The sequence below is a fragment of the Chlorocebus sabaeus genome, chromosome 16, assembly GCF_047675955.1.
Source record: "Chlorocebus sabaeus isolate Y175 chromosome 16, mChlSab1.0.hap1, whole genome shotgun sequence".
NCBI lineage: Eukaryota > Metazoa > Chordata > Mammalia > Primates > Cercopithecidae > Chlorocebus > Chlorocebus sabaeus.
The window spans coordinates 69259504-69281856 of NC_132919.1; the positions used below are offsets into that span (position 1 = coordinate 69259504).

General features: G+C 42.0%; 1 protein-coding gene across 5 annotated transcripts in view; it reads right to left on the reverse strand.

Moving 5' to 3' along the window:
• ATP6V0A1 (ATPase H+ transporting V0 subunit a1) overlaps window positions 1-22353 on the reverse strand; it is a 64300-nt gene that overhangs the window by 38561 nt on the left and 3386 nt on the right. For 3 of the 5 annotated variants that reach the window (XM_008012633.3, XM_008012632.3, XM_037993168.2), the window contains exons 3-9: window positions 17831-17909; window positions 16545-16642; window positions 14388-14516; window positions 7167-7270; window positions 6774-6900; window positions 4610-4692; window positions 2226-2319 (exon numbers count right to left, since the gene is read on the reverse strand). In XM_008012633.3, coding sequence (XP_008010824.1) covers window positions 2226-2319; window positions 4610-4692; window positions 6774-6900; window positions 7167-7270; window positions 14388-14516; window positions 16545-16642; window positions 17831-17909 — 714 coding nt within the window. The remainder of the gene's footprint in view (window positions 1-2225; window positions 2320-4609; window positions 4693-6773; window positions 6901-7166; window positions 7271-14387; window positions 14517-16544; window positions 16643-17830; window positions 17910-22353) is intronic. The other 2 variants (XM_008012635.3, XM_008012634.3) reach the window with 1 other exon arrangement.

Sequence of the window (22353 nt, forward strand, 5' to 3'; positions counted from 1 at the left end):
AAAATCAAATTTTGGTCAGTTATAATGTCTACCGCACATGCTCTTTACATCTACCCATAGGACTGGAAGGAGATTAAGACAGCCTTAGAACCCGGAATGTACTAATATAGCCTATCACTCACCAGCAGTTCTAAAACTCTCTCTGGTTAAACAGGTAAGTGTATCTCAAAGGAGCCAGCAACAGTTCAGATTGGTGGGTCATACATGATGGAAGTCACTGAGAGTTGAAATGGAAGTTACAGGCTGGGCATGGTGGCTCATACCTGTAATCCCAGCACTTTGGGAGGCTGAGGCAGGCAGATCACCTGAGGTCAGGAGTTCAAGACCAGCCTGGCCAACATGGCAAAACCACATCTCTACTAAAAATATAAAAATTAGCCAGGTGTGGTGGCGGGCGCCTGTAATCCCAGCTACTTGGGAGGTTGAGGCAGGAGAATCGCTTGAACCCGGGAGGCAGAGGTTGCAGTGAACCAAGATCGCGTCACCGCACTCTAGCCTGGGAGACAGAGCAAGACTCTGTCTCCAAAAAAAAAAAAAAAAAAAAAAAGAGAAATGGAACTTACAATGTATCTCTGACAATTCTGCCACTGCCAAAAGGAACTGCCTTTGGGATTAAGCATGTTTATTAATATTCTAAGGGGGTAATCATCACTTTCATTCTTTCAAAGGGAACAAAGCCCCACTTACCAGTCTTTCCTTCCATGTACACATAGTTCACAACTCCTCCCTCAGAGCTCTGTGATAACTGTAGTGTGCATAAACCACACTTACTGCAATTTGGCAGAACTCCAACACAGTCTCTTCTTGGGTACAAAAGTCACACCAGGGCTTTTTGGCTAGACTGTGTGGTTAAGATCAAAGGTGACCGCAGGGATGCATGCCGAGCTACTGGGACTGGCTGCCTCAGGAGGGTGTGTGGGAGAGGGCAGAACTGACTTCTCATGTATTTTTAGATTGTTTGATATATATTTTTCTTAACTAAGCATACTTTTAAAAAATTATTATTATAAAAACTATCAGCCGGGCGTGGTGGCTTACGCCTGTAATCCAGCACTTTGGGAGGCCGAGGCAGGCAGATCATGTGGTTAGGAGATCGAGACCATCCTGGCTAACACGGTGAAATCCCATCTCTACTAAAAAATACAAAAAATTAGCCGGGCGTGCGGCGGGCACCTGTGGTCCCAGCTACTCAGGAGGCTGAAGCAGGAGAATGGCATGAACCCAGGAGGCGGAGCTTGCAGTGAGCTGAGATCGTGCCACTGCACTCCAGCCTGGGCGACAGAGTGAGACTCTGTCTCAAAAAAACAAAAAAAAACTATCTCAGACTTGGCTTGGCACAATGGCTCACGCCTGTAATCCCAGCACCTTGGGAGGCTGAGGCAGGTGGATCACTTGAGGTCAGGAGTTCAAGACCAGCCTGGCCAATATGGTAAAACCCCATCCCTACTACAAATACAAAAATTAGGCCAGGCACAGTGATTCACGCTTATAATCCCAGCACTTTGGGAGGCCGAGGTGGGAGGATCACTTGAGGTCAGGAGTTTGAGACCAGCCTGGCCAACATGGTGAAACCCTGTCTCTACTAAAAATACAAAAATTAGCCAGGTTCAGTGGCACATGCTTGTAATCCCAGCTACTTGGGAGGATGAGGCAGGAGAATTGCTTGAACCTGGGAGGCAGAGGTTGCAGTGAGCCAAGATCACGCCACTGCACTCCAGCCTGGGCAAAAGAGCGAGACTCCGTCTCAAAAAAAATAAACGAAAATACAAAAATTAGTTAGGCATGATGGCACATGCCTGTAATCCCAGCTACTCAGGAGGCTGAGGCAGGAGGATCACTTGAGCCTAGGAGGCGAAGGTTGCAGTGAGCTGAGATAGCACCATGGCACTTCAGCCTGGGTGACAGAGTGAGACTCTGTCTGAAAAAAAAAAAAAAAAAAAAAAAATCTCAGACTCATGAGGTGGAGAGGAATTGAATATGCTAGGCAACAAGGAATCTAGATGCTTAGCATTCCTGTCTCATTTGAGGAGGGCTAATGCTATTTTTAACCATCATTTCCTGACACTTTCTCAGCTCCCAGAAGGACATATTACCCATGGACATTTCTTTTTTTGGTATCCTGGTTTGCTACAGGTGCCTTGTAGACCATTAGTGTTTCAAGGAAGGAGGATGGTCTTGTATTCCAGTATTTCACAAAAACAAATTCCTTCCAGCCTTCTGCATACCATTTGGAGATCATCAATTCTAGTATTCACTCCGGAAGCCATTTCCTTCCTCTCCTGTGGTGTCTCAGGACAGGGATAGAGTGAGGCTCGGAACCTGGAATGTAGGAACATCGAAGTTTCTTAACTTATCTAATATAAATAATCTCAGAAAGTAATCCTAATGTACCAGAAGGACCAAAACAGGATTAGGTCAGACCAATGTATTAAGTCAACACTATTTTTCTTTTTTTTTTTGAGACGGAGTTTCGCTGTATCACCCAGGCTGGAGTGAAGTGGCACAATCTCAGCTCACTGCAACCTCTGCCCCTGGGTTCCAGCAGTTCTCCTGCCTCAGCCTCCCGAGTACCTGGGATTATAGGCACCTGCCACCACACCTGGCTAATTTTTGTATTTTTACTAGAGATGGGGTTTCACCACATTGGCCAGGCTGGTCTCGAACTCCTGACCTTAAGCGATCCACCCACCTCGGCCTCCCAAAGTGCTGGGATTACAGGCATAAGCCACCGCGTCCAGCCTAAGTCAACACTATTTATGTGAAACGACCTGCAGATGAAGCAATTATAACATCTGAACTATCTTGACATTCTCTGTAGCTATGAAATTCCCTTGAGATGAAAAAAAAAAAAAAAGTAAAGCAAATTATACTGTAAATTAACGGAGTAAGATGGCATGGAAAAAATTCTGTCCCTAGGCCAGGCGCAGTGGCTCACGCCTGTAATCCCAGCACTTTGGAAGGCTGAGGCAGGTGGATTGCTTGATTCTAGAAGTTCAAGACAAGCCTGAGCAACACGGTGAAACCTCGTCTCCACAAAAAATACAAAAATTAGTTGGGCACAGTGGCACATGCCTGTAGTCCCAGTTACTCACAAGGTTGAGGTGGGAGAATCAACTAAGCTCAGGAAGTCAAGGCTACAGTGAGCTGTGCTCACGCCACTGCACTTTAGCCTGGGCAATGGAATGAGACCCTGCCTCAAAAAAAAAAAAAAAAAAAAGGCCAGGCACAGTGGCTTATGCCTGTAACACTAGCACTCTGAGAGCTGAGGTGGGCAGATCGCTTGACATGAGGAGTTTGAGACCAGCCTGGCCAACATGGTGAAACCCCATCTTTACTAAAAATACAAAAATTAGCCAGACGTGGTGGCACACATCTGTAGTCCCAGCTACTTGGGAGGCTAAGGCAGGAGAAATCGCCTGAACCCTGGAGGTGAAGGTTGCAGTGGGCTGTGATTGTGCCACTGCACTCCAGCCTGGATGGCAGCTCGAGACTCCATCTCAAAAAAAAAAAATCTGTCCCTAAGGCAGAATTTCAGAAAATTGAAGGACATAACATCTATGCTAAGTACGGAGACTCACTGTCCCAGAATAATATGGCGTTTATAAACCATGAGTCCTTAAGAATTATTTTTCCCTAAGTTAAGGAAATTGTGGTTTTTTTTCAGTTTTTAGTTTTTTATAGACACGGGGTCTCACTAAGTTGGCCAGGCTGGTCTTCAAATCCTGGGGTCAAGCAATCCTCCTGCCTCGGCCTCCTAAAGTGTTGGGATTACAGGCATAAGCCATTGTTATCTGGCCACAACTGTGGTTCTGATGGTATTTTTAAAAATGAATTTAGGGCCACGTGCAGTGGTTCACACCTGTAATCCCAGCACTTTGGGAGGCCGAGGTGGGTGGATCACCTGAGGTCAGGAGTTTGAGACCAGCCTGGCCAACATGGTGAAACCCCTTCTCTACTAAAATACAACAAAAAATTTGCCGGGTGTGGTAGCAGGTGCCTGTAATCTCAACTACTCGGGAGGCTGGAGAATCACTTAAACCTGGGTGGCAGAAGTTGCAGTGCACCGAGATCACACCATTGCACTCCAGCCTGGGCATGGAGTGAGACTTGGTCAGAAAAAAGAAAAAGGAAAAAGAATTTAGTGGCTCACACCTCTAATCCCAGCACTTTGGGAGGTTGAGATAGGCAGATCCCTTGAGTCCAGGAGTTCCAGGCCAGCCTGAGCAACATGGCAAAACCCAGTCTCTACAAAGAATACAAAAAATTAGCCAGGTATGGTGGGCGCACGCCTGTAGTCCCAGCTACCCTAGAGGCTGAGGCAGGAGAATCCCCTGAGCCCAGGCAGTCAAGGCTGCAGTGAGCTGTGATCATACCACCGCACTCCAGCCTGGGTGACAGAGTGAGATCCCCCATCTGAGCAACAAAAATAAAAATAAAAATGAATTCAGGTTATTTTGAATTGATTAAAATAGCCCCTAACATTATTAAAAGATAAATTCACTGTGTCGAGGTAGACTAAAAAGGATTTGTATTTCACTATTCTGAACTTTAAGACTCAACATTTGGGCAGCATGGCTGTGCCCTCCTGGTAGAGGCATGCCTCTCTTACCCTTCACAGATTTTCTTGACTCTGTTTTTCAGCTGATCGCCTTGGAAGAAAATGATAAACACAGACTTGTGCACGTAGTCACCCTAGGCCCCAGAATAAAAAAACAAGAGTTCAGACTTCTGTATCTGGATGAAAATCTCTTAAATAACCAACTTTTTTGGTGATGTAAGAACAACAGGCATCCTTTAAGGACATGGCAATCCCGCACTTTAACCACTGCCCTCACTCCATTTCCTAAGCTTCACTACAACAACATCTACCCTATAACCTCTAATTCACAAAAATCTTTCTCTATTTGTTTTTTTGACTCAACCAGGAGCTTGAAGCTAAAATGATGCTCCTCTTAGCACTGTTTAGACTTATTTACCAATTCAACTTTAAATCTTATATTGCCTGAATGATAAAAGTATAGGAGAGAAAAGAGAAGGAAGCCATTTCTGTCTGTTCTGGGACTTAGAAATTCTTAGATAAAAGGGGCTGAATAACTACAAGGAACTGAGTCCCTGGGAAGAATGCTGATGTAGAATCCCATAATTCAAGCTAATCTGGACTTTATGGGGCAGGGAGGAAGGTAATCCATTCCAAATACCAAATTTATACCTGAAGTAAGATGCAAGGACTGGAAGGAAAGATCAGAAAAAAAGGTATATGGCGTGTTAACCAGGATTATCTCTGGTTGTCGGCATATTCTCATAGTCATACACAGCATGTACAGCTTTTATAATAACAAACAAAACTTCAGAAGGATAAAAGGAGATAAGGAGTGAAGAAAATTAGGCTCAAGGGTCTGAAATCCCTAAATTCTCTAGGCTAAACTAGAACCCATTCTTTGTGCGGCCTGATCTGTTATAGATATCCAGGGTCCCCATTTTTGGATTTGTTGATAAAATAACCTTTCTGTTGCCAAGAGGAAACCTGACTGAATATTCCTGAGAAAAGTTCCTCATTAGTGTGACTGCAGATTACAATGTTTCCAGAACTCGAAGGCCTTCGGCAAGATTGTGAAACTATATCCCTAAGCCTGGGGTTCACCTGAAGTGTCACCACACTCTTTCATAGCACGGAGGATGAAAGCCCTTCAGCTGCACAGCCCACCCAATCTGAGAAATCTCACAGTTCAATCTCTCTTCTTAGGTAAAGACCCTAATTTAAGAAATTCACAAGATAATTCAAAACAGAAAAACTAACTTCAGGTTTCTAAATAACACTCGTACAAAAGCAAAGTAAAATTTTTGCAGTACATTTATCTTTACCTGTACTCCCTGAAATCAGGACTCACCACACCTAAATGCAGGTTTAGATGATAAACTCTGTCCCATTATGGCAAATGCCAAGATGTTAAACTGTTTCTACTTCCTGAAGTACTGGGTGTGGAAGATCATCCTATTTTGTGCAATATCTATAAACTAAGTTTCTAATCCTTCCAACAAACAAACAAAAAAACTTTACCAAGTAAAATTTCATCAGCTTATTAAGACCAGTTTAGGAAATCTCTCCTTCTCTTTTTATACATGAATATTACCAAATTTGGGGCTGGGCAGGGTGACTCACGCCCATAATCCCAACACTTTGACAGGCCGAGGCAGGCGGATCACTTGGCGGATCACTTGAGATCAGAAGCTCAAGATCAGCCTGGGCAACATGGTAAAACAGTCTCTACTGAAAATACAGAAAAAATCAGCCAGGCATCATGGCGCACGCCTGTAATCCCCAGCTATTTGGGAGGCTGAGACAGGAGAATTGCTTGAACCCAGGAAGCGGAGGTTGTGGTGAGCCGAGATCGCGCCACTGCACTCCAGCCTGGACAAAAGAGTGAGACTCTGCCTCAAAAAAAAAAAAAAAAAAACCAAATTTGGAACCAGATATCTTGCTTTAAAGTTAATTTTCACAAAAGACAAATAAGTGAAAATAAAAATTTCTAATCAGAATAACATCTACATGGGTAAACTTGAAAATATGTATATGTCATGTATACATCACACATTCCTACGTATCTATGACAGCAATTAACTTAGAGGAAGTACTTCAAATTCTCCAATTAGAGCAGAGATAAAGATAATGGCTCCTCTGTGGAAGCGCTGGATTCAGGTGGCCCCATGCTACATGACTGCTCTGGGCTCCCTTTACAAGACCTACTCCACAGGATGCAATCTCCTTGTCTTACAGTCACAGGATCCTCCAGGGGGTTCTCGATTTCAGCCTGTCGCAGGAACACATTTCCCCGGCATACCCGCCAAAGCATGCGCTCAAAAGTAGGGATGCGCTCCCGGTTAATGACACCAGCCACGAAGCTGTGGGGAGAAGAGGTAGATTGGAAATCTATTTCATGTCATGGGATGGAAGGTTTTAAGACAAGTCTTGTTCCCAGCCTCACTTATGAACCCAGCAGAGAGCTGACAGAGCAACTCAGGCATGAATCCAGAGCTGTAGGACTATCTCAACAGGCTCAGAGGAGGGCATATCCTGGTAGCAAGTGAATCCCCAGTCTCATTGCTCTTCTGAACAGCAGAGATGAACATGGCCCCACTGAATACAGAAAGGTTGACATAGCACTTACCCAAGTCTTAAAGGCGTGCCTCTTCCCATCTCACTTGGCTCCAAGAGGGATGAGGACTCTTCCAACAGGTCTGGATCCGCCATCTGCTGATGATGCAATTCAGCCTGAATTCACAAATCAATTAATATCTAATGAAAATAGTTAGTGGCATGCAGGGAACGAGGAACCAGGAGACAGATTCAGAAAATAAGGATGAAAAAGAAAACAAACCACCAAAAGACAAGATATACCCATAAAAAGACAAGAAGAATAGGGGACGAAAACCAATAAAACAAATGTGAGGTAAAGAAAGCATAATTGCCCCAGTAAAGCATCTGGGGAAATGGTTTTAGAAATAAGGAATAAAAGAAAAAAACATTAAGTGATGGTGACATGTATAAATCTGTTACTTGGTGGAAGCCATTTTCTCTCCTATATTTCCCTGAATTAACCACGAAGGGCCAGGAAATACCTCTGCATGTAGATAGGAAGCTAAAATCTCTCTCCCTTCTGTGCAATAATGAAGACGCTCTGCAGATACTCTCAACATTTAATTTCTGGGTAGCTACAAACTAGAATATTCCCTGTGTGAGAATGTGAAAGATAGAGGCTCTCTTTCCAAGGAAGAAGCAAGGCACTGCCACTGTCTTTGAATACTGTGTAGTCTGGAGAAAGACAGAAGGGGCAGCTCCAGATATCTACGTTTCCAGCCCCTTTAAAATTCAGAACATGAGAACTTTCAGCATGGTCACTTACAGAATGCTCCAAGCCATGGGATTTAAAGAGTATTTATGTCTTCGAAAGGATAAGAAGCACAATAGCTGGGCAAGCCTGTAAAAACATATCTGAATGTCCCATTTTCTGACTAGGAATCTTCTAAATAAGTTCACATAGGCTTTACAGTTGTAGGATTCTTGAGAACACAGCTCAAGAATCAAGTAAAGTGAAGGAAAAGCAACTGATAATAAACCAAACTAGAGCTCATGGGCTGGTGTAATTGGTAAGATTTAAAATGACTTCCACCATGACAGTTTATACAATGAAATGAAGAAGGATCTTCCCACACACGGGTCTACGTTTCCTAGCCTCTCTCTACCCAACTCATCCTACCACCCTTTACTCCCATCAGAAAGAAGAAGCTGCTCCAAAAAACAAAACAAAACAAAACAAAAACCAAGCCAATAATCTTCTCCTTTGCCTCATCGCCCCAACTCTAATATCCAGGCAATACTTGTTTGACCAAAAACTAGGAGTAAACCAGAACAATCATCCTCTTCAAAAGCACAAGACAAAAAGTCAGAAGAGTTTTTGTCTATCATTTTCATTCCAAATTTCAATTTGATTCTACCTGTCAGCCACACTCTTAAAAAGCAGCACAGGGACCATCAGTTGATAAAGTCACGGGATCATAAACATAGCAAAAAGGGGGGAAAAACTGTGTATAAACCAGATGGTAAGTCTGAAGGCCTAAAAAATTGAAAGCATCATTTTGGGAAGTAAGGATCAACACCAGAAGTGCAGAGAAATACTGTCATGAGATTGGAAAAGTTTAAGATGAGATCATGGAGACACTGGTTACCACTTGCTGTTACATGGAAGTTGAGGGGGTTCTTTCAGTTTCTACTTGCAATCAAATCAGCTGACTGCAGGCAACTTGTTTTCAGGATCCCGATGATTACAATATTTCAACTTGTTCTTGATTTATCCCTTGGCAAAAACCAGTGAGCCTGACTGCTACTCACAAGACTCCATCCTACTCGCCTGGATGTCTCACAAGACATGGTTTAAGTCAACCCTAAATATCAGACTCAATGCAAACACATGTGCTCTAAAGTGGACAACTGATGGAAAAGCAAACAGTACTTAGCAACTAGACCACTTCAAAGACTCTATCTAGGACTCTCTGAGAATAAAAACAATAAAATTAAAATTCAACAGAAACTTGCAATAATATTTGAATTGCTAATTTCACCATTTCATACTTAAGAATTCTGCCTTAGAGAGAAAAGTTACAAATTTTTAAATAAAATTGTGCCTGGTGAGAAACTAGGAAGACTAGAACCACCCACTAACAGAAGGCCTTTAAAGCAATATCTAAAACCGCGTGGCTGAGAGTATTTAAATCTTAGAGCAGGGGTGTCTGATCTTTTGGCTTCCCTGGGCCACACTGGAAGAAAAACTGTCTTGGGCCACACATAAAATACACTAACACTAATGATAACTAATGAGCTAAAAAAAAAAAAAAATTGCAAAAAAATCTCAAAATGTTTTGAGAAAGTTTATAAATCTGTGTTGGGCCACATTCAAAGCTGTCCTGGGCCACATGAGGCCTGAGGGCCATGGGTTGGACAAGCTTGTCTTGAGAGTATCTGGGTCCTCTAATAACAACACTGTAAATATCCCTCTACATTACTTGCTATGCCCTCTGGTTTCTCCATTCAGATACTGAAAAACATGCCTTACAAAAAGGAAGCAGGAGAACTTCAGTTCTGTTTCTACAGCAATTAAGTATAAATAGCACATCCAGTTCAAGCTATGTCAATTACCAAGAACAAACAATTATTGCCATCTACATCAAGAAAAAAAATTTTATTTCATTACTTAAGGTATTCACCCAGGCCCCAAAGGAAATGGCAGATGGGGAAAAAAAATAAAGAAAGCAGATGGATGGAAAATTGAGAAGGAAAGGAAAGCAGGGATCTGCATGCCATTAACCATTACTTTTCCAGTCTTCTTTACGTTCTCATATGTTATGGTGCTTATGGTAAAAGATGCAGAGAAATCTCTCCAGCTCTTACAGTTCTTCATAAGCAAGAAGACTGAGAAAAGGATAATCATTAACAAGTCATTTTAAATGCCCTAGATAAGAAATGACTAAGTCAAATTTGTAATAATCTTTAATCATAAGACTATTCAATATGTTTATTTTTCCCCTTACACACACCTTGCCAATCATAACTCCTATGCCTAAATATAGAATCATTTTCTGATTTAGCCATTTCTGCTAACTCATTACTGTGAATCATTGATTGTAGTCACCAAATTATAAAAAATAAAGGTTTAAAACTGGTAGTGTTTTAGGCCCTTTGCAAATATTATAATTTCAGACATAGAAGAAAATCTCATTAAAAATCCTAAGTTTCCAACATTTGAGGGTCCCAAGTGTCCTATGTTTTGCATTATTTGAAGTGCACTCGCATGTGCAGATGCAAAGTTGTGGCAGTGACACCTGAGCCTGCTGCTAGGCAGCAGCAGGGCAAGGTCTATGGAAAGGAACCTGGCTGAGGCTGTGAATTAGTGCAAGAACAGGCAAGGCAGAGAGGTTCCTGCCAGGAGACTTCTTGCAATGCAGTGAGGCTGCTAGGAATGAAAGGGGAATTGATGACAAAAGCAGCATGAGAACCTCTCATAGCCACGGCCTTGTGCTCTAGGTACTTCCAGAGATTGAAAAAAAAAAAAGTTTTGAATAAAACAGGAGGGGGAGGCTGGGTGCGGTGGCTCACACCTGTAATCCCAGCACTTTGGGAGGACGAGGCGGTTAGATCACGAGGTCAGGAGTTCAAGACCAGCCTGGCCAATATGGTGAAACGCCCGTCTCTACTAAAACTACAAAAATTAGCTGGGCATGGTGGTGCACACCTATAGTCACAGCTGCTTGGGAGGCTGAGGCAGGAGAATCGCTTGAACCCGGGAGGCGGGGGTTGCAGCGAGCCAAGATCGCGCCATTGCACTCCAGCCTAGGTGACAGAGCAAGACTCTGTCTCAAAAAAAAAAAAAGGAGCGGAAAAACAGCCCAGCATGAATAGGGCACAAAGATCATGAAGAATTAGAGTCTGTCTTCTCAAAACAGGCATTTAGTGTTTAGACTTATTATTCACAAAATAAAATTCCTAAATCCATAAATTATGATTTAAAATATCATTTTTCCAAGTCGTTCCTCTTATTTTCATTTTTACTAAGTTCTTTTCATTAGAAAATTAATAGTTTAAATAATTATTTCCCTTAAGGGAATCCATCTATCAGTCTTTATTCGGAATTTCTCCAAAAATGAACCATAATAGGAAGCTGGCTCTCATTCTTAAACTTAGGAGGTCTTGAAAGACATTTTCATATGAGATAGCAATATCTCAGCAGTAAACTAAAGAGTATATCAAAAGGGAAAAAAATGGGGACAGGGAAGGTGAAAGAATTAAGCTCCAAATAATGCTAAAAAGTAGCTGAGCTCTGACTATAAGGCCAAGTTTACATCAGATCTGTGGGTAGCAGCTTGGACATGTTTAGCAAAGCGCACATCTGTGAGCATATGAAAGCATCATGTTCTGGGGTGCTTCTTAATATGACCGAATGATACATGCCTTGAACACGTCTTACTCATCTTGTGTCTCACAATGAGTAGGTGCTCATTACATGTTCAGTGAATTAGTGAACAAAAATACAATGTCTGGACAGTGAGCATACTGAAATTGCAGGTTCATTAAAAACACATGGCTTAAGTGGCGATGCTTATTGCAAAAGACCTTAAACACTTAAGAGTTAATCACACTGTTCCACACCCTCTAACGTGATGTCATTAGGGACTGGCAAAAGAAGTTACCACTAGACTCAAAATTCTCGACTCCATGAGCAAGCTAAATAAATATTAATACCTTCTGATTCTTGAAAGGACCAGGAAATTAAATTCATATGAGTTTTTCCCCTTTCCTTTGCCCCAGCAGATCCTTTTAATTAAATGGCTTCTCTGAGTCAAATCCTTAAATTAGTGAGGAATGTATCACATCCTCAGCAGACTTTCTCTAGCCCAGCAGTTTTCAAACTAGCATGCCTCAGGATCACCTGGTAAATACAGACTGCTAGGCCTAACTCCCACAGTTTCTGATTCAGTAGGTCTAGGGTGAAGACTGGTAATTCATACTTCTGACAAGATTACAGGTAAGTCTGCTGCTGTTGTTTGAAGAACTCCTGCTCCAACCTAGAGAATTATGGATACTTAATCTCCCCTCAAAAGATAAAAATTTCTGAGATGAGGCAGTTAAAAACAAATTTTTTTTTTGAGATGGAGTCTTGCTCTGTCGCCCAGGCTGGAATGCAGTGGCATGATCTCAGCTCACTATAACCTCTGCTTCCTGGGTTCAAGCGATTCTCCTGCCTCAGCCTCATGAGTAGCTGGGATTATAGGCTCCCGCCACCATGCCTGGCTAATTTTTGTATTTTTAGTAGAAACAGGGTTTCACCATGTTAGTCAGGCTGGACTTGAACTCCTGACCTCCTGATCCACTGTTCAGCTTCCCAAAGTGTTGGGATTACAGGCGTGAGCCACCAAGCCCAGTCTAAAAACAATTTAAAAAAAATAAAAACTATAAATATAAATTTAAAGTACAACTGAGAACACAGCAGATGCTAACTAAAATGGGCCCCTACCAGGTGCAGTGGCTCACACCTGTAATCTCAGCACTTTGGGAGACAGAGGTGGATGGATCACTTGAGGCTAGGAGTTCGAGACCAGCCTGGTCAACATGGTGAAACCCTGTCTCTACTGAAAATACAAAAATTCGCTGGGGGTGGTGGTAAGCACCTGTAATCCCAGCTACTTGGGAGGCTGAGGCAGGAGAATCACTTGAGCTTGGGAGGTGGAGGTTGCAGTGAGCTGAGATCACACCATTGTACTCCAGCCTGGGCTACACAGTGAGACTCTGTCTCAAAAAAAAGGGCCTCTAAATTTAAAAGCTTTGCCAAGTTTTCTTGTTGAGCAAAGGAATTAGAGAACTTTATGAGAAGGCACATTGAACAGTGACTGTAACAATCCCTAAAGTGTCTAATATCATCAATCTGGTGGCAAAAACACCTGTCAAGAAGACAGTTACTGTACTTCAGGCCATCAGAAAAACCACATCCAAGTTGAAAGCTAAGACTCCTCCCCAGGCTGAATTAGGAGAAAGGAGCCTTCTGCAAGCCTTGCTCCAGATCCTTTCCATGGGGTCACCTCAGCACATTGTCACCTGGACTAAGTCACCTACATTTTTTTTTGAGACAGTCTTGCTCTGTCCCCCAGGCTGGAGTAAAGTAGCTTAATCTCGGCTCACTGCAACCTCTGCCTCCTGGGCTCAGGCAATCCCCTCACCTCAGCCTCCCGAGTAGCTGGAACTACAGGCGTGCACCACGATGCCTGCCTAATTTTTGCATTTTTTGTAGAGATGGGGTTTCACCACGTTGCCCAGGCTGATCTCGAACTCCTGGGCTCAAGTGATCTGCCCGCTTCACCCTCCCAAAGTACTGGGATTACAGGTATGAGCCACCATGCCCAACTTAGTCACCTACATTTTTTTTTTTTTTTTTTGAGATAAGAGTCTCGCTCTGTCACCCAGGCTGGAGTACAGTGGAGCGATCTCAGCTCATTGCAACAACCACCTCCCAGGTTCAAACGATATTCCTGCCTCAGCCTCCCGAGTAGCTGGGATTACAGGTGCCCACCACCTCACCTGGTTAGTTTTTGTATTTTTAGTAAAGACCAGGTTTCACCATGTTGGCCAGGCTGATCTCGAACTCCTGACCTCAGGTGACCCACCTGCCTCGGTCGGCCTCCCAAAGTGCAGGGATTATAGGCATGAGCCACCATGCCCGGCCTCACCTACATATTTAACCCAAGAACTTATTAACATGTTTCCCTCTAAGGTAATGCATCTAAGTTTACATGATAACCCAGAAGTTTCAAACAAGCATCCTACCAATATTTTCCATACAATACATACAATGAAAAACTCTTGAAAAATTAGTGTGATGTGTGCTATCTGAAGTACTGAAAAATGTGCTCGAAGGTTTATAAGCAAACATAGAGAATAAAATAAAAATTTGATGGCAAAAGGTTTGGTGATTAAACCTTTGTTATAATTTTGTCTATAATCAAATGTTTGTTTCTTCAGCTTTGACCTTAAGCATATACTTACCTTATAAGTATAAATATAATGTAGAAATTTATACTAACTACATTTATACAACTACTTCAGGGTTCCTTTCCTCATCTTGAAATGAAAAATTGAAGAAAATGTGAAAAAATGCAAAACCATGGCTGGTTGTGTACTGCATGAAAAATGGAACATAATCTCACATTTCTTTAACTAAAACAGGGTGCAAAAATGGCATTGCTTCCAAAATAGCAAATTAAAATAATTACTGGAATAAAAATATGGCCCACTTGTGTGAGTGTAATATCAGCTGCTCAAATACTAAAAGAAACAATAGTCTGACCTCATCAAAAAATTGCTGAGTTTTGCGAAGTATAAATTTTAATTCAGTCAGTTCCAGGAAGTTTCTCTTCAGAGCTTCCTGGTTTGTGTTGATTTCCTTCAGTTCATTTTCAATCTTCTCAAAATTGGCCTACAAGAAAAAAGAAAATAGATTAGGCTAAGCTCAATATGTTTGCTCTGAAAGACAATAAATGAATTCATCCCACATAACTGTCGTCAAGCTGATAGTTCAAAGAGATCTTGGACTTGCCTAGCAAATACTGTGATTTTACTAGAGCAATTTTCTTTATGGAAATTTTTTTGCTTAAGATAATCTTTCCTGAACTGAGGCGGGTGGATCACTTGAGGCCAGGAGTTTGAGAGCAGCCTGACCAAAATGGTGAAACCACATCTCTACTACAAATACAAAATTAGTTAGGCAAGTTGGCGCATGCCTGTAGTCCCAGCTACTTGGGAGGCTGAGGCAGGAGAATCACTTGAACCCGGGAGGCGGAGGTTGCAGTAAGCCAAGATCACACCACTGTTCTTCAGCCTGGGTAACAAGAGCAGAACTCCATCTCATAAATAAATAAATAAATAAATAAATAAACTTTCCTGGCCAGGCACGGTGGCTCATGCCTGCAATCCCAGCACTTAGGGAGTCTGAGGCGGGTGGCTCATCTGAGGTCAGATTTCAAGACCAGCCTGGCCAACATGGCGAAACTCCGTCTCTACTAAAAATACAAAAAAAATTAGCTGGGCGCAGTGGTGCATGCCTGTAATCCCAGCTACTTGGGAGGCTGAGGCAGGAGAATGGCTTGAACCTGGCAGGCGGAGGTTGCAATGAGCCAAGATTGCACCACTGCACTCCAGCCTGGGTGAGAGAGCAAGACTCTCTCTGAAAAAAAAAAAAAAAAAAAAAAAATAGTATTTCCTTTCTAAGTCACTGTGGAAGTAAAAAAAAAAAAAAAAAAGTCTTTCTTTGTTTACAGATTCTATTGTATACTTGGTAACTTTCTCAGGAGATTTCAGATGGATAAAATAATTACTGAGAAGTCTACTGGCTGCCCATTTAGTCTGCAAGAATAACCAACTAGTAGATAGGCCAGGTATGGTAGCTCACACCTGTAATCCCAGTACTTTGGGAAGCTGAGGCAGGCAGATTGCTTGAGGTTAGGTGTTCGAGATCAAGCTGGCCAACATGGGAAAATCCCATCTCTACAAAAAATACAAAAAAATTAGCCAGGCATGTTGGCACACAGCTATCGTCTCAGCTACTCTGGAGGCTGAGGCACTAGAACTGATTGAGCCTGGGAGGCAGGAGTTGCAGTGAGCCAAGATGGGGTCACTATACTCCAGCCTGGGTGACAGCTGTGTCTCAAAAATAAATAAAATAAAATAGTAGATAAATTAACTTACTCCAATAAGGTTTTGATAAACCAATAAACATTTACTTAGTGGCATATAATACTGTTTCAGTGCTGTTTGTCACCATAAAAGAGGGGATAAAGAGGGGATTCACATGGTCTGGCCATAAAAAAAGAATAAAATCATGTCATTTGCAGCAACATGGATAGAACTGGAGGTCATTATGTTAAGCAAAATAAACAGGACGTGGACAAATAACACAAGTTTTCACTCATACGTGAGAGCTAAAAAACTTGATCCCATAGAGGTAGAGAGTGGAATGATAGATACCAGAGGCTATGAAGGGTGTGTGGGTTTGTGGGGGGATGAAGAGAGATTGGTTAATGTGGACCAACATACAGTTAGATAGAAGGCATAAGTTCTAATGCTCAATAGCAGAGTAGGGTGCCTATAGTTAACAGCAATGTACAGTATATACTTCAAAATAGCTAGAAGAGAAGAATTAAAATGTTCCCAACACATAGAAATGGTAAATACTCAAGGTGATGGATACTCCAAATACCCTGACTTGATCATTACACATTCTATGTATATACCAAAATATCACATATATACCATAAATGTGTACAAATACTATCTATCAATAAAAAAGCAAAGGGGAAACTCACTTCAATCCCACCTACAAGAAACAATCAGTAGATAATGCTGTCAAAGTTAGCAAGAATTACTTTACTCTCTATCTGCTCAGGAAAGTAATTTCTGCATTTAAGTAGAAAGAAACTTTTCTGGTTTTCTGAGGAGAACTGTTTACCTCTAAGTCAATCATGTCCCGGGGGAAGGGAACCTCTGGGTTTTCACCGGTGTCCATAATCAGAATGTTAGCTTTTCTTATCTCTTTCTCAACAAAGCCTAAAATGACAGAATCAAAACATTCATGCCTACCTGCACATGCTCAAAATTGCCATTATTTAAGGAAAAGAATTAGCATCTAAAGCCTGACTACAAAAAGTTTTATCCAAGAAAGATATTTTTTATATATATATATTCGTTTAATATAAAAGAAGCACCTTTTTTCTCCACATCCCTCTTTCTCCAACCTCACATTCTCTGAAGCTACTCCAAAGGGTGGTCATCCCACAACTGCCTTCTTTCTTTCTTCAGGTCTTAACACTGGCCTTCAAGGCCGCACCTCTCCTCCCAACACGAATGCCACTCCAAAGTATGACAGTTCTGGTTATAGATATTATTGGCAAAGCAGAGTTATGGAAGAAGAGTACAATACAATAGAATATTTGACACTTAACACACTAGTGAGACAACTCCAGATCTAAAGGGGTTCATTAAATTTGAAAACAATCAGGTCGGTTTTAAGCATAAAAAATAAAAATGAAAAAGCAGAACAGGTAATAAGGACCCAAAATACCAGAAGAGAAAAGTGTTTCAAGTGACAACTACAATTGTTTTTTAGAGTGGGGACCAATTCACTTATCAGCTAACCACAAGTTGGCTTACTAGAGTGGCAAGATCATGGATTTTTGAGCCAGACAAAACAACCTGGCTTCAAATACTGATTCCATCATAACTATTTATGTTCCAGGGCAAGTCATGAAGCCTCTCTGATCTTTAGTTTCCTCAATCATTAAATAAGGTAATACCCATCTTGAAGGAATGTTGTGGGGGAATGAATAATGTATGTGAGCAAGCTAGCCCTCAATGGAACTTAAATAAATGTTAGTTTCCTCCCTCTTAAATAGCTCAAATTAAAAGGTGACTCTGCTGACAAAAACTGATGGTGCGCTGGGTCCTATTTCTCAAAATTCTATAATGTAGTTTTGTTTTTGAAATCTCACAAAAAAAATAACCAGTTTTCAGCTTGCAGCATGTTATTTCAAACAAGGTTTCCGTTAAGCACTACTTAGCCCAAAGACCACAAAATCTACTCGTATACCAGAAATTCACCTCAGCATCTTAACTGCAATATTTTTCCTTTTTCTTTTCTCTTATAGCATTTTCTTCCTCTATTAAGAGGACTAATGTCATTAATCTAAGACAAATGATTCATTAAAGGAAAATTACACAAGACCAAAGTGCACATACGAAGCTTTCGATCCATTTCTTCACATCTTCTAACTTCATTCACAAATTTCCGTTGGAAAACATTCACATCTGGATTTAACTGAAAAATAAAAACACAATACCAAACATTGAAATATTGTATCTATTTCTTCTGTTTCTCAAGCAACACATTCTGCAAAGTGAAAAACTAATTTTGTGTAAATGCATGATGCAACACTAATCAAAATTGTCTACTGATCCGAAAAACTGCTTTACGGCCAGTCACACCAGCTAAGGATAAAAACTTCCTCCTTCGGTGCTGCAACATTACTGGAATGGAGGTAAATCAGGTAAAACACAATGGTACAAAATGTTCTTCCTAGACCAAAAGTCTCAGTGAGCTTCCTTCCCACTACCTAAAATTTGGACAATGAATATCACAGAAACTCTGTTTTCCTTCTCTGTTTCTTTCCAAGCAGAAGAGGAACTTCTCTTGTTTTTCTGTCCCAAGGCCTTCACCTTCTCAGTGACAGGCTTTAGTTTTTTCATTCATACCATAAGTAATTTTCTTTTTCTTTTCTTTTCTTTTTTTTTTTTTGAGACAGTCTTGCTCTGTCACCAGGCTGGAGTGCAGTGGTGCGATCTCAGCTCACTGAAACCTCTGTCTCCCAGGTTCACGCGATTCTCCTGCCTCAGCCTCCTGAGTAGCTGGGATTACAGGTACACGCCACCATGCCCGGCTAATTCTTTTGCATTTTTAGTAGAGACAGGGTTTCACCATGTTGGCCAGGATGGTCTCGAACTCCTGATCTCAGGTGATCCACCCGTCTCGGCCTCCCAAAGTGCTGGGATTCATGCATGAGCCACCACGTCTGGCACCATAAGTAATTTTCAAAGCAATATGACAGATGTTCAGGAATATACAAATAAAAACAAAACAAGTACCTACTCACTAAAAAGCTAGCAACCTGGCCAGTCACAGTGGCTCACACTTGTAATCCCAGCATTTTGGGAGGCCAAGGTGGGCGAATCACCTGAGGTCAGGAGTTCAAGACCAACCTTGCCAACATGGCGAAACCCCATCTCTACTAAAAATACAAAATTAGCTGGGCATGGTAGCGCACACCTGTAATCTCAGCTACTCGGGAGGCCGAGGCAAGAGCATCACTTGAACCTGGGAGGCAGAGGATGCAGTGAGCCAAGATCATGCCACTGCACTCCAGCCTGGGTGACAGAGTGAGACTCTTGTCTCAAAAAAATAAATAGGCTGGACGTGGTGGCTCATGCCTATAATCCTACCACTTTGGGAGGCCGAGGCAGGAGAATTACCTGAGCTCAGGAGTTCAAGACCAGCCTGGGCAACATGGCGAAACCCTGTCTCTACTAAAAATACAAAAAATTACCCGGGCGTAGTGGTACATGCCTGTAATCCCAGCTACTCAGGAGGCTGAGGTACAACAATCAATTGAACCTGGGAGGTGGAGGTTGCAGTGAGCCAAGATTGTGCCATTGCACTCCAGCCTGGGCAACAGAGCAAGACTCTGTCTCAAAAAATAATAATAATAAATTAATTAAATTAAATAAAAAGCTTGCAATCTAATAGAGAAGATGAACCCAACCAATAAAATAGCATGTGATAAATTCCACAAAAGTAACACAAAGAAAAAACTGTATTTACTCAACATTTATGAAGCACCAAATATGTGTCAGATACTGAACTAGGCACTGGGGAAAATACAAAGAATAAGCTATGTCCTAGCTTTGAAAAGTTGAACAACACAATTTATTAGCTTAATCATGTATATGTGTATATATATTATACGCATACACACATAGAAACATACAAACACGCTGGCCGGGCACAGTGGCTCATGCTTGTAATCCCAGCACTTTCGGAGACTGAGGCGGGCAGATCATGAGGTCAGGAGTTCGAGACCAGCCTGGGCAACACAGTGAAACCCTGTCTCTACTGAAAATACAAAAAAATTAGCTGGGCGTGGTGGCAGGCACCTGTAATCCCAGCTACTCGGGAGGCTGAGACAGGAGAATCGCTTGAACCTGGGAGGCGGAGTTTGCAATGAGCTGAGATCGCGCCACTGTACTCCAACCTGGGTGACAGAGTTAGACTCGGTCTCAAAAAAAAAAAAAAAAATACAAACACACACATACATATGCATGCATTCAACAGTTCTCTCTTCAAGAACTCAATATATTAATATTAGAGGAATCGAAGGCAAAAATTTTTATTAGCGATTAAGATTAATAAGCTATGTCCCGGTCTTCAGCTCTATAGAAGAGACAGATGCAAACTAATTATTACAATTTGTTGTGATAAATGCTATTAAAAAGGAAGCAAAAGATTTAGAAAACTGTTGGCAGTTTCTTACAAAGTTAAACATACACCTACCCAACCCATGACTGAGCATGCCACTACTCAGTTCCCGTTGACCTTTGAACAATGTGGGTTTGAACTCTGCTGGTCCACTAATACACAGATTTTCTTCCACCTCCGCCAGCCTGAGACAGTAAGACCAACCCCTCCCTTTCCTCCTCCTCAGCCTCCCTCATAAAGACAATAAGGATGAAGACCTTCATAATGATCTACTTCCAGTAAACACAGTTTATCTTCCATATGATTTTCTTAACAGTATTTTTTCTCTAGCTTACTTTATTCTAAGAATACAGTGTACAATACATATAACATACAAATATGTATTAATCGACTGTTTATGAAATTGGTAGGGCTTCTGGTCAAAAGTAGGCTATCAATTAATTAGTTTTGCGGAAGTCAAAGTTGTATGCAGATTTTTGATTGCATGGGGAGATCAGTACCCCTAACCCCTGCATTTTCTTTTTTTTTTTTTTTTTTTTTTTTTTTGAGACGGAGTCTCGCTCTGTCGCCTGGGCTGGAGTGCAGTGGCCGGATCTCAGCTCACTGCAAGCTCCGCCTCCCGGGTTTACGCCATTCTCCTGCCTCAGCCTCCCGAGTAGCTGGGACTACAGGCGCCCGCCACCTCGCCCAGCTAGTTTTTTGTATTTTTTAGTAGAGACGGGGTTTCACTGTGTTAGCCAGGATGGTCTCGATCTCCTGACCTCGTGATCCGCTCGTCTCGGCCTCCCAAAGTGCTGGGATTACAGGCTTGAGCCACCGCGCCCGGCACCCCTGCATTTTCAAGGGTCAACTGGGTTTGCTTAAGAAAAATCAAAACCTGTAAATTAAAAAAAAAGACTTTTACAATAATGTTTACTTCAGCTTTAATCATAATAGCCCCAAATGAGTAATGACAAAAGAAAGGATGAAAACATTGTGGTGTATTCATACAATGAACTACTTACTGTTCGGCAATTTTAAAAAATGAACTACAGATACTTGCAAGAAACTGAGGTTGAGTAAAAGAAGTCAGACATTAGAGTTTGCAATTATGAGTCATTTACATATAATTCAAGAACAGGGAAAACTAATCCTATGACGACAGCAATCAAAACAGGTTACCTATTAAGGGTAGCAACTGACTAGCAGTAGACACAAGATACTTTTCTGGACTGATGAAAATGTTCAGGCTGGGCCTGGTGGCTCACGCCTGTAATCCTAGCATTTTGGGAGGCCAAGCGGGGGTGGATCACCTGAGGTCAGGAGTTTGAGACCAGCCTGGGCAACATGGTGAAACCTTATCTCTACTAAAATTAAAAAAAAAAAATTAGCTGGGCGTGGTGGCGTGTGCCTGTAGTCGCAGCTACTCAGGAGGCTGAAGCAGAATTGCTTGAACCCAGGAGGCGGAGGTTGCAGTGAGCCGAGATCGCACCACTACACTCCAGCCTGGGCAACAGAGCGAGATTCCGTCTCCAAAAGAAAAAAAAGTTCCATATCCTGATTGGGGTGCTGGTTACAGAGGTGTATAAAGTTATCAATTCAGCAAATTGTACTCTTAAGATGTGTACATTTCAGCCAGGCACAGTGGCTCATACCAGTAATCCTAAGACTCTGGGAGCCTGAGGCAGGAGGATCGCTTGAGTCCAGGAGTTCAAGACAAACCTGGGCAATGTGGCGAGACCCTATCTCTATTTTTTTTCTTAATGCTAAAAAAAACTAACAGAACTAGAAGAAACTGAAATATTTGTTAGCCAGGTGTGGTGGCTCATGCCTGTAATCCCAGCACTTTGGGAGGTTAAGGCAGGTGGATCACCTGAGGTCAGGCATTCAAGACCAGCCTGGCCAACGTGGTGAAACCCCGTCTCTACTAAAAATACAAAAATTAGCTGGGCATGGTGGTGCATGCCTGTAGTCCCAGCTACTCAGGAGGCTGAGGCAGGAGAATTGCTTGAACCCAGGAGGCGCAGGTTGCAATGAGCTGAGATTGCATCACTGCACTCCAGCCTGGGCGACAGAGCGGACTCTGTCTCAAAAAGAAAATCAACAACAACAACAACAACAACAAAAAACACACATAGGAGAAATAAAAGCCAAAAAAGTAACTGTACGGGTTACCTCAGGGAAGAAAGAGACACTGGAGGTTTCAATTATACATGGAATGTTTCCCTCTTAAGTAGACAGTAGAAACACAGGT